The 12284-nt window shown below is 41.4% G+C and overlaps 1 protein-coding gene across 1 annotated transcript; it reads left to right on the forward strand.

Moving 5' to 3' along the window:
• The first annotated feature begins 9100 nt into the window (after positions 1–9100).
• Positions 9101–12033, forward strand: LOC139756477 (U-scoloptoxin(16)-Ssd1a-like). Its single transcript, XM_071675928.1, has 3 exons — positions 9101–9271; positions 9634–9760; positions 11760–12033. The coding sequence occupies exons 1-3, from the start codon at positions 9181–9183 to the stop codon at positions 11854–11856; spliced, it is 315 nt and encodes a 104-aa protein (XP_071532029.1). The 5' UTR covers positions 9101–9180; the 3' UTR covers positions 11857–12033.
• The last annotated feature ends 251 nt before the right edge of the window (positions 12034–12284 follow it).

The following is a 12284-nucleotide window of genomic DNA, read 5'->3' on the forward strand; positions in this document are numbered from 1 at the left end:
TCCAATTCACTATATTCCTTGCACGCCTCTCACCCTCCTGCATGTTCAGGCCCCGATCTCTCAAAATCTTTTTCACTCCATCTTTCCACCTCCAGTTGGTCTCCCACTTCTCCTCGTTCCCTCCACCTCTGACACACATATCCTCTTTGTCAATCTTTCCTCACTCATTCTCTCCATGTGACCAAACCATTTCAAAATACCCTCTTCTCCTGTTTCAACCACACTCTATTTATTACCACTTATCTCTCTTACCCTTTCATTACTTACTCAATCGAACCAACTTACACCACATATTGTCCTCAAACATCTCATTTCCAATATAGCACAACCCTATCAATAGCATATGCCTCACAACCATATAACATTGTTGGAACCACTATTCCTTTCAACATACCCATTTTTGCTCTCCGAGATAACGTTCTCACCTTCCACACATTCTTCAACGCTCCCAGAACCTTCGCCCCCTCTCCCACCCTGTGACTCATTTCCGGTTCCATGGTTCCATCCTCTCCCAAATCCACTCCCAGATGTCTAAAACACTTCACTTCCTCTAGTCTTTTTCCTTTCAAACTCACCTCCCTATCTACCTGTCCCTCAACCCTACTGAACGTAATAACCTTGCTCTTATTCACATTTACTCTCAGCTTTCTTCTTTCACACACTTTACCAAACTCAGTCACCAACTTTTGCAATTTTCACCCGAATCAGCCGCCGGTGCTGTATCATCAGCAAACATCTGACTCACTTCTCAAGCCCTCTCATCCACGACAGACTGCATACTTGCCCCTCTCTCCAAAACTCTTGCATTTACCTCCCAAACAACTCTATCTACAAACAAATTAAACGACCATGGAGACCATGCATATATATGCATTTATCTTTTCTTTCAAACTATTCGCCATTTCCCGCGTTAGGAAGGTTGCGTTAAGAACAGAGGACTGGGCCTTTGAGGGAATATCCTCACCTGGCCCCTTCTCTGTTCCTTCTTTTGGAAAATTAAAAAAAACCAGAGGGGAGGATTTCCAGCATATTCCCCATTTCCCACATTGATGGGATAGCATCAAGAACAGATGACAGCCTTAAAGTTAAATCCTTATTTGGCCCCCTTCTCTGTTCTTTGTTCCTTTATTTGTTGATATCTTAAGTAATGGAACCACAGGTTTTGGATGGTCTGCATATTATGCTTTTTGTATAGCTTACCAGGATTTTTAGCATTTGTATTGGTCAGTGCTTTTCAAAACTATATCATCCTTACAACATGTGTTGAGAAGTGAAAGCTAATGGCATCTTTAAGTGTTTAAAAGAACCCAAAGAAGATATGTGCAATTGCTTTTAGTTTTCCAAGTTGCCTTATCACATAAAAGACTCAAGTCACTAAAGAATGCCCACTCAGTAAACAGACTGAAAAGGCATTGCCAGAAACATTATGCAACTGACTTCGATGGTAGTCGTAATTACTACAAAAGAGTAAGTGTATGAAATATACTTTTAGCTTGAGTTCTTTGTATTTTTATCATACCTTCATTTCCATGTGCAGAAAAATAGTAGAATCTGCTTTCATTAGCTCTACCCCTAATTTCAGCGTCATGTGGGCAGTGGTCACCCAATCTGGTCATAGCTTTTGTCTTTCAGAGGAATATCCTCAACCTCTCCTCAGGTCAGTGTGTGGGTCATTTTTCAGGTATCTCTGGTCAAAAGTTGGGCTCCATGACTTATCCTTCAAGCCTCGTGACTGGTCAGGTGACTTAAGTTTAGGCCTTACCTGTCTGTTTATTTCAGTTGGCTGAAGAGGGTTGTAGCCTCTAGACCGAGATATACCGGCCCTTCTATTTCGTGCTTTCTTTTCCAGTGTTTCTTGTGGGGCGGGGTAGCGCCAGAATGGATGAATGCAAGCAAGTATGAATGAACGCGCACCTTCATAGAACATAAAAACGTCCAACAGCCAGGATCGAATCCGGGACCCCTGTGCAACAGGTGGGAGCGCTACCGCTAGGCTGTGATCGCTCCTATAGGGAAATAAATATTCGAATACTGTGTACTCGAATACCCTTCGTCTCACGTTGGTGAGCAACAGGGTGTAGACCGGACTTTCCCCATCAGGCTCACACAGCCGGCAGATAACAATTTACCGAACCTAACTGTACAACGCGGAGGTGTAAGAATACGAACAAAGGGCATATAAATGCGCTCATTCATAGAACATACAAACCTCCAACAGCTAGGATCGAACCCGGGACCCCTGTGCAACAGGCGGGAGCGCTACCGCTAGGCTATGACCGCTCCTATAGAGAAATGACTATTCGAATACTATGTACTCGAATATATATATATATATATATATATATATATATATATATTTATTTATTTTTTATTTTGCTTTGTCGCTGTCTCCCGCGTTTGCGAGGTAGCGCAAGGAAACAGACGAAAGAAATGGCACAAACCACCCCCATACACAATGTACACACACACACGCCCACACACGCAAATATACATACCTATACATCTCAATGTACACATATATATACACACACAGACACATACATATATACCCATGCACACAATTCACACTGCCTGCCCCTATTCATTCCCATCGCCACCTCGCCACACATTGAATATCATGCCCCTCCCCCCTCATGTGTGCGAGGTAGCACTAGGAAAAGACAACAAAGGCCCCATTCGTTCACACACATTTCCAGCTGTCACGCAATAATGCCCGAAACCTCAGCTCCCTTTCCACATCCAGGCCTCACACAGCTTTCCATGGTTCACCCCAGACGCTTCACATGCCCTGATTCAATCCACTGACAGCACGTCAACCCCGGTATACCACATCGATCCAATTCACTCTATTCCTTACCCTCCTGCATGTTCAGGCCCCGATCACACAAAATCTTTTTCACTCCATCTTTCCACCTCCAATTTGGTCTCCCACTTCTCCTCGTTCCCTCCACCTCCGACACATATATCCTCTTGGTCAATCTTTCCTCACTCATTCTCTCCATGTGCCCAAACCATTTCAAAACACCCTCTTCTGCTCTCTCAACCACGCTCTTTTTATTTCCACACATCTCTCTTACCCTTACATTACTTACTCGATCAAACCACCTCACACCACACATTGTCGTCAAACATCTCATTTCCAGCTCATCCACCCTCCTGCGCACAACTCTATCCATAGCCCACGCCTCGCAACCATATAACATTGTTGGAACCACTATTCCTTCAAACATACCCATTTTTGCTTTCTGAGATAATGTTCTCGACTTCCACACATTCTTCAAGGCTCCCAGGATTTTCGCCCCCTCCCCCACCCTATGATTCACTTCCGCTTCCATGGTTCCATCCGCTGCCAGATCCGCTCCCAGATATCTAAAGCACTTTACTTCCTCCAGTTTTTCTCCATTCAAACTTACCTTCCAATTGACTTGACCCTCAACCCCACTGTACCTAATAACCTTGCTCTTATTCACATTTACTCTTAACTTTCTTCTTTCACACACTTTACCAAACTCAGTCACCAGCTTCTGCAGTTTCTCACATGAATCAGCCACCAGTGCTGTATCATCAGCGAACAACAACTGACTCGCTTCCCAAGCTCTCTCATCCCCAACAGACTTCATACTTGCCCCTCTTTCCAAAACTCTTGCATTTACCTCCCTAACAACCCCATCCATAAACAAATTAAACAACCATGGAGACATCACACACCCCTGCCGCAAACCTACATTCACTGAGAACCAATCACTTTCCTCTCTTCCTACACGTACACATGCCTTACATCCTCGATATAAACTTTTCACTGCTTCTAACAAGTTGCCTCCCACACCATATATTCTTAATACCTTCCACAGAGCATCTCTATCAACTCTATCATATGCCTTCTCCAGATCCATAAATGCTACATACAAATCCATTTGCTTTTCTAAGTATTTCTCACATACATTCTTCAAAGCAAACACCTGATCCACACATCCTTTACCACTTCTGAAACCACACTGCTCTTCCCCAATCTGATGCTCTGTACATGATTTCACCCTCTCAATCAATACCCTCCCATATAATTTACCAGGAATACTCAACAAACTTATACCTCTGTAATTTGAGCACTCACTCTTATCCCCTTTGCCTTTGTACAATGGCACTATGCACGCATTCCGCCAATCCTCAGGCACCTCACCGTGAGTCATACATACATTAAATAACCTTACCAACCAGTCAACAATACAGTCACCCCCTTTTTTTTTTTTTTTATAAATTCCACTGCAATACCATCCAAACCTGCTGCCTTGGCGGCTTTCATCTTCGCAAAGCTTTTACTACCTCTTCTCTGTTTACCAAATCATTTTCCCTAACTCTCTCACTTTGCACACCACCTCGACCAAAACACCCTATATCTGCCACTCTATCATCAAACACATTCAACAAACCTTCAAAATACTCACTCCATCTCCTTCTCACATCACCACTACTTGTTATCACCTCCCCATTTGCGCCCTTCACTGAAGTTCCCATTTGCTCCCTTGTCTTACGCACTTTATTTACCTCCTTCCAGAACATCTTTTTATCCTCCCTAAAATTTAATGATACTCTCTCAACCCAACTCTCATTTGCCCTCTTTTTCACCTCTTGCACCTTTCTCTTGACCTCCTGTCTCTTTCTTTTATACATCTCCCACTCAATTGCATTTTTTCCCTGCAAAAATCGTCCAAATGCCTCTCTCTTCTCTTTCACTAATAATCTTACTTTTTCATCCCACCACTCACTGCCCTTTTTAATCAGCCCGCCTTCCACTCTCCTCATGCCACAAGCATCTTTCGCGCAATCCATCACTGATTCCCTAAATACATCCCATTTCTCCCCCACTCCCCTTCCACTGTTCTCACCTTTTTCCATTCTGTACTCAGTCTCTCCTGGTACTTCCTCACACAAGTCTCCTTCCCAAGCTCACTTTCACCACCCTCTTCACCCCAACATTCACTCTTCTTTTCTGAAAACCCATACAAATCTTCACCTTAGCCTCCACAAGATAATGATCAGACATCCCTCCAGTTTCACCTCTCAGCACAGTAACACCCAAAAGTCTCTCTTTCGCGCGCCTGTCAATTATATATATATTATTTTTTTTTTCATACTATTCGCTATTTCCCGCGATAGCGAGGTAGCGTTAAGAACAGAGGACTGGGCCTTTGAAGGAATATCCTCACCTGGACCTCTTCTCTGTTCCTTCTTTTGGAAAATTAAAAAAAAAAAAAAAAAAAAAAAAAAAGAATACTTCCCACGTATTCCCTGCGTGTCGTAGAAGGCGACTAAAAGGGAAGGGAGTTGGGGGCTGGAAATCCTCCCCTCTCTTTTTTTTTTTTTTTTTTCCAAAGGAAGGAACAGAGAAGGGGCTGGATGAGGATGTTTCCTCGGAGGCCCAGTCCTTTGTTCTTAACGCTACCTCGCTGACGCGGGAAATGGCGAATAGTATGAAAGAAAGATATATATATATATATATATATATATATATATATATATATATATATATATATATATATATATATATATATATATATATATATTTCCCATTTTAGAAAGTTAAAAATACAAGGAGGGGAGGATTTCTGGCCCCCCGCTCCCGTCCCCTCTAGTCGCCTTCTACGACTCGCGAGGATTGACCAAGAGGATATATGTGTCAGAGGTGGAGGGAACGAGGAGAAGTGGGAGACCAAATTGGAGGTGGAAAGATGGAGTGAAAAAGATTTTGAGAGATCGGGGCCTGAACATGCAGGAGTGTGAAAGGCGTGCAAGGAATAGAGTGAATTGGAACGATGTGGGGTCGACGTGCTGTCAATGGATTGAACCAGGGCATGTGAAGCGTCTGGGGTAAACCATGCGGGGGGAGGGGGTTTTCATGTCATGTGTGGCGGGGTGGCGACGGGAATGAATAAGGGCAGACAGTATGAATTATGTACATGTGTATATATGTATATGTCTGTGTGTGTATATATATGTATACATTGAGATGTATAGGTATGTATATGTGCGTGTGTGGACGTGTATGTATATACATGTGTATGTGGGTGGGTTGGGCCATTCTTTCGTCTGTTTCCTTGCGCTACCTCGCTAACGCGGGTGACAACGACAAAGTATAATAGATAAAATATATATATATATATATATATGTGTGTGTGTGTGTGTGTGTGTGTGTGGCACTACATATTCATAATATATACACATATACATATACATACACACATGTACATATTCATATTTGCTTGTCTTTTTATCCATTCCTGGCGCTACTCTGCCCCACAGGAAACAGCATCGCGATGTAGCGCCACATTTGTTCACACTCACTCTCTAGCTGTCATGTGTAATACACCGAAACCACAACTCCCTTTCCACATTCAGGCCCCACAGACCTTTCCATGGTTTACCCCAGACGTTTCGCATGCCCTGGTTCCGTCCATTGACAGCATGTCGACCCCGGTATACCACATCGTTCCAATTCACTCTGTTCTTGCACGCCTCTCACCCTCTTGTATGTTCAGGCTCTGATCGCTCAAAATCTTTTTCACTCCATCCTTTCACCTCCAATGTGGTCTCCCGCTTCTCTTTATTCCCTCCACCTATGGCATCCTCTTTGTCAACCTTTCCTCACCGTTATATATATATATATATATATATATATATATATATATATATATATATATATATATATATATATATATATATATATATATACACACACACACCCACACACACACACCCATGTAATCGACTAACCCCGAGGTGGTGGAGGAACAACGAGAGTTGACTGTGGACCATCCGCTGAACCAGGGTTTGAACCTATGTGCTCGACCCTAGGCAGCTTATGAATTCGCATACAGATATTAAATGTTACATAATGATAAAAGCAATTTAGATGACGGGGACCCACGAGTGTAGGAGTTTCTGTGATGAGGCCAACGAGTGTAGGACTTTCTCATACTCCAGAAAGATGTAATTATACACGTTAAGGGTCAAAGTTACCGCCAAAGAGGTAAGCATATTTTTACTAATATGAGGCCAAGATAGTTTTTGGTGAAAAATACGATTGGGAGGCGGTTGTGTAAAAAAAAAAAAAAAAAAAAAAAAAGAAAATACAAGAAGAGCATAAGGGAGAAATGTATGAATAATCGATATTTTATTTAGTGACTGTTTTTGCTGACAAAACGGAACAAAGGAGTACTTAAATTCAAACGAGAGACATTGACAGTTGAGAAGCCTCCTTTGCATGCAGCTAGAATAAGACGGGGGTATCGAAGGATACTTTGTCGACCGGGAGTACCAGGTTGGTAACAAGAGACCCATGGGTGAGGGTGATAGAAACAGGTTTGGACCTCCAGTAGTGCAGGATCCCTGTTCAAGGTCATGGCTATCTTTTCCTTGTGTAGAATCTTTAACTACTTTAGTTTGATGTTAAACTACATATATGGATATGTGTGTGTTTTAAGTTGTAAACGTGTATATTGTATGTGAGCGAAAGAAAAGAATAGTATATGAAATTCACTCTATTGAACACTAATTGGTAAACGATTATCTTCGAGTAAAAGCGGGACTGTACTTCATTTACATGCATATTAAACCTTTCACAACGGGTGTTCGTAAAACCACCCTGAAACTGAATTTTTATTGAACCATACAGCAGGCCGAAGAGCCTTCGTATCGTTTACCGATCTTTAGTAAGTTAAGCAGCGTAGTGTCAGTTATTTGACATCCAGTGTGTCGCCTCTAATCTTTCTTTTGTGAACCCTATAGGAAGAAGGATGTAAGGAGAAACTGTGATTAGTTAAATTGACGAGGCTTTCTTTATAACAGTAAGTCATTACAAGTCCGTTAAATCAACTTTGGGTCCCAACCGATATATTCTGGACACTATCTCCTTGCCCCAAGATTTATTTTTTGCCCCTCTCATCACGAGTTTCTTGGCCCGTTTGTCTTCTCACTGCCCGTACGTATTTTGAAACCCCAATAATTTCGCAGATTAACAGTACCTCCATGTAAACAAAGAAAAAATCTAATAAATATTTTTCTTATGCCGGTTGCTTATGATCAACATTTAGATGAGACATGATGTGCACGAGAACACTATATCCTTTAAAGTGCGTATCGGTTTCGCTGCAAATTATGTTCAGTGCTTCCACTGTTCTTTTGAAAATGTATAGGCTGTAGACACAGTTTTTATGTTTGATTTTATCTTCCTGGTCTTTTCATGAGTACTTTCTTTTGATAGAGTTATGAACACGTAGAACTGATGCAGTTTTCCGTCACAAGCCAGCAATTCTGAAAGTCGTCTTCTTCAGGAGCCGGAGTGGGAGACCATCTACACGAGACCTTGAAACGTTTCAGGAATGTCCGATGTTACCACTGCTTCACAAGGTTATGTCAAGGGCTTCCTGTTCAAGGGCTGTCCTGTTATCAAGCGTTGCCTCTGTTGAGGATCCGTGTTCGTTGAAGGTTGCCCGCTTGTTCAGGTTGCCAACTTGTTGAAATCCCCATGCTCATTAATCGCTGGTGTTTTGCCGGTCAAGAGTTACTTGCTCGTTAACTAACTCGCTTGTGAAAGACAACTGTAACTGCATGGTCTAAGTGGTTCCATTTGTTTAATAAACAAGATCTAGTACTCGAATTTGCATTCGTTCTGAGCGTTTTTCTCACTCGTGCTTTATTTCGTTTCTTCATAGTTTTTCCTGCTGTTTCCCCGTTCGAGAATCTGACATTTGGCGCTCTGTCTTTACTTCTTGATACAGGTAAGGTAAGGTAAGGAGGTTGGTTGCAGTTGTTAATCTCGAGCACGACGCTACATCGATTGTGTGGAGCGTAGAACGCTTGGCCTTCCTTACGTAACTCGAACTGTCGTGTTCATGGTCAAGTAGAGAAATTGCAGCAATATTTTACTGCTCCACAGGGAAGTGAATATGAAATAGGTGATTTCTGGTTTTCAAAGAAGTGGTTCATGATCTTAATGGAAAGCTTTTCTTGAAACGAGAGAGAGAGAGAGAGAGAGAGAGAGAGAGAGAGAGAGAGAGAGAGAGAGAGAGAGAGAATGCTCAGCGCGGGTATAAATTGGCGCGGCGGTTTGAACAGGTCCCACAACGTCGCTTCCTCGCCAGCGGTAGGTGGTTGGTTTCTAGAGTTTAAGGAGCCATAGTCAGCATGACGGCAAAGGTGAAGCTCCTTGCACTCTTGGCAGTCATCGGTGTCTCTACGGCAGCACTCACGCAGAAACTCGCCGGAACAAACCCAGGTAAGATCTTTTATAGGTTCATCATTATTATCCAGTCTCATATCGAAGTGACCAGGGTTTCTGAAGGGTACAAAGGAATCCGTTCTGTTGTTTAGCATTTAACCAGGGTTTCTGATGTGATGGTAGAATTTAGAAGGGTTTCCTTAAGACAAGAGAGTAACTTCGGTAAGGTGAATGGTGAATTAGCGTCGAATACAAAATATTCTGTTGAACTTCAAACTGTTGGTTACATTCTTATTTCCTCTAACCTTCCGCACTTGTTTATATCCCTTTCCACACCTGTTTGTGTTCTCACCTGTTGGTCTCGCCATCTATATGCTTGTAATTTCTTGGTCCCACATATATTGTGTCTTCTTTTGCAGATTATCCGGGGCACTGCTGGGAGGAAGGAAAGGCGCACAAACCTGGCCAGTCATGGCCTATCCAAGGGTCGTGTTCGGAGGGCCGCTGCTCCGAGTCCTCGGGGAATCTTTACGTCAGCTTAGTGTCGTAAGTTCTCTTATCAGAGAGAGAGAGAGAGAGAGAGAGAGAGAGAGAGAGAGAGAGAGAGAGAGAGAGAGAGAGAGAGAGAATGCATCATTCAGTATTATAGTAACTAATTCAAACTTTTTCATATATATATATATATATATATATATATATATATATATATATATATATATATATATATATATATATATATATATATTGAACCAGGGCATGTGAAGCGTCTGGGGCGTGGATGTAGAAAGGGAGCTGTGGTTTCGGCGCATTATACATGACAGTTAGAGACTGAGTGTGAGCGAATGTGGCCTTTGTCCTTTCCTAGCGCTACCTCGCGCACGTGCGGGGGGAGGGGGTTATCATTTCATGTGTGGCGGGATGGCTGAGGGCAGCAAGTATGAATATGTACGTGTGTGTATATGTATATGCCTCTGTATATATATATATATATCCCTGGGGATAAGGGAGAAAGAATACTTCCCACGTATTCCCTGCGTGTCGTAGAAGGCGACTAAAAGGGAAGGGAGCGGGGGGCTGGAAATCCTCCCTTCTCTTTTTTTTTTTTTTCCAAAAGAAGGAACAGAGAAGGGGGGCCAGGTGAGGATATTCCCTCAAAGGCCCAGTCCTCTGTTCTTAACGCTACCTCGCTGTCACGGGAAATGGCGAATAGTATGAAAAAAAATATATATATATATATATATATATATATATATATATATATATATATATATATATATATACACGTTGAAATGCATAGGTATGGATATGTGCGTGTGTGGACGTGTATGTGTATACATGTGCATGTGGGTGGGTTAGGCCATTCTTTCGTCTGTTTCCTTGCGCTACCTCGCTAACGCGGGAGACAGCGACAAAGTATAATAATGATAATAACAATGATATATATATATATATATATATATATATATATATATATATATATATATATATATATATATATATATATATTCGACTTGTTTCTTCAGGGCGATAGGCTTTTGGATTTTTTGGCGTTCCTAAGTGGAATTAGAATTTAGGCCTAGGAAGGACTATAAATACTTATTTCGACAATACAATGGTTCGACTTTTAGTATCAGAAGTGGCATTCGCTTGTGCTCGCGATTTTCCACGTCTGATGCTGAGCCGAAAGATTGTTCATTGTCGAAGTCAAATTATTGTCATTTCCGGGCCAGGATTTCCCTTTCACATGGAAAATGTCATATTCAAACGCGAAAAATCGAAAAGTAAATCGAAATGTCGGAACATGGAAAAATGTAATTTCGAACTGAAAAAAGGCGTTGTCTGGTCATTGACAATTATCTACTCTTCATGTAAAGCAACTAGTATGTTGTGCATTGCGATTCACTTTTGATGTTGGTAATTAGCCAACAAATCTGATGTATTAATAATTCTATCAGTATGAATCTCTAATCAGATAATAGTAACTACACATTATTTTTTTTTCACATGCATTTGCAATCACTTAAGTTTTTAGGAAAATGATAGGTCTTTATCTTTTCAAAAAGAACGAGGTATTTTTCATACTTGGGTTAGCATCTTATATATCAAGAATAGATCGTGAGGAAAAGTAAGATAAGAAATACGATGTGGTTATTGTTTACATAAAAGCGATCGGTATTTTCTCCAATAAACGTTTAAGTTAGAATAAGCAAATTTAGTTTGTGAGTTTTTTTAGGCTAGGGATGAGTATCCCGATCGCGAAATTCGTCCTTCTTACCAGTGCCGTAACAAACCAACAACGATATCTGTTACTCAAATGGTAACGTTACATCGAGCCCAGCCTCTGAAATACAGATATGGCTTACTACTTTTCAGGTTTGTGAGTACGGTTGTGACAACACTGAGCCATATGTATCATTTAACCCTCGTTAAATTTTTCTGACACGTAATTTAGCCTTAGTATACATGATGTAGACAGAACGCTTCACAGCCACCACAAAACATGCTCGAGCATTAGTGTGTAATCATATGTTTCTCTCTACTTCAGGTGCGGGTCAGTTGCAGCAGGGCCATCTTGTTATATAACTGACTATGACCTTTCGAAGTCCTACCCAGATTGCTGCCCCGATGTGAGGTGCTCATGAGTACAAGGAGCTTGCCAACACAAGACGTGTGTAAGGACATCCTCTGTTGTACATTGTAGACTCACTTGTAGAATTGAAGACATCAGCAGCATTGTAGTTCTTTCCTTCAGACCCTGTTGTAGTCTTTTTTTTTTCTTGTATGATTTTGGGAATAAAGCCTGGGTGACAATAACTGTAGATGGTCTGGTTTGTTTTCCCAAAGCTAATTGTAGTAGCTTGTCTTGAGTGATAATAGAAGTAGTGTAGTAAGACAGATTTTCCCAGTTTGTGGTCGCTCACCAAAGCATATATATATATATATATATATATATATATATATATATATATATATATATATATATATATATATATATATATATAATCCCTGGGGATAGGGGAGAAAGAATACCTCCCACGTATTCCCTGCGTGTCGTAGAAGGCGACTAAAA

Source organism: Panulirus ornatus, chromosome 22 (assembly GCF_036320965.1).
Source record: "Panulirus ornatus isolate Po-2019 chromosome 22, ASM3632096v1, whole genome shotgun sequence".
Taxonomy (NCBI): Eukaryota; Metazoa; Arthropoda; class Malacostraca; order Decapoda; family Palinuridae; genus Panulirus; species Panulirus ornatus.

Excerpts from the sequence above, each read along its gene's own strand:
- LOC139756477 (XM_071675928.1), top strand. The coding sequence starts at position 9,181 with ATGACGGCAAAGGTGAAGCTCCTTGCACTCTTGGCAGTCATCGGTGTC. Across the intron at positions 9,272-9,633 it reads ACTCGCCGGAACAAACCCAG|ATTATCCGGGGCACTGCTGG; the intron begins GTAAGATCTTTT and ends CTTCTTTTGCAG. Across the intron at positions 9,761-11,759 it reads CTTTACGTCAGCTTAGTGTC|GTGCGGGTCAGTTGCAGCAG; the intron begins GTAAGTTCTCTT and ends TCTCTACTTCAG.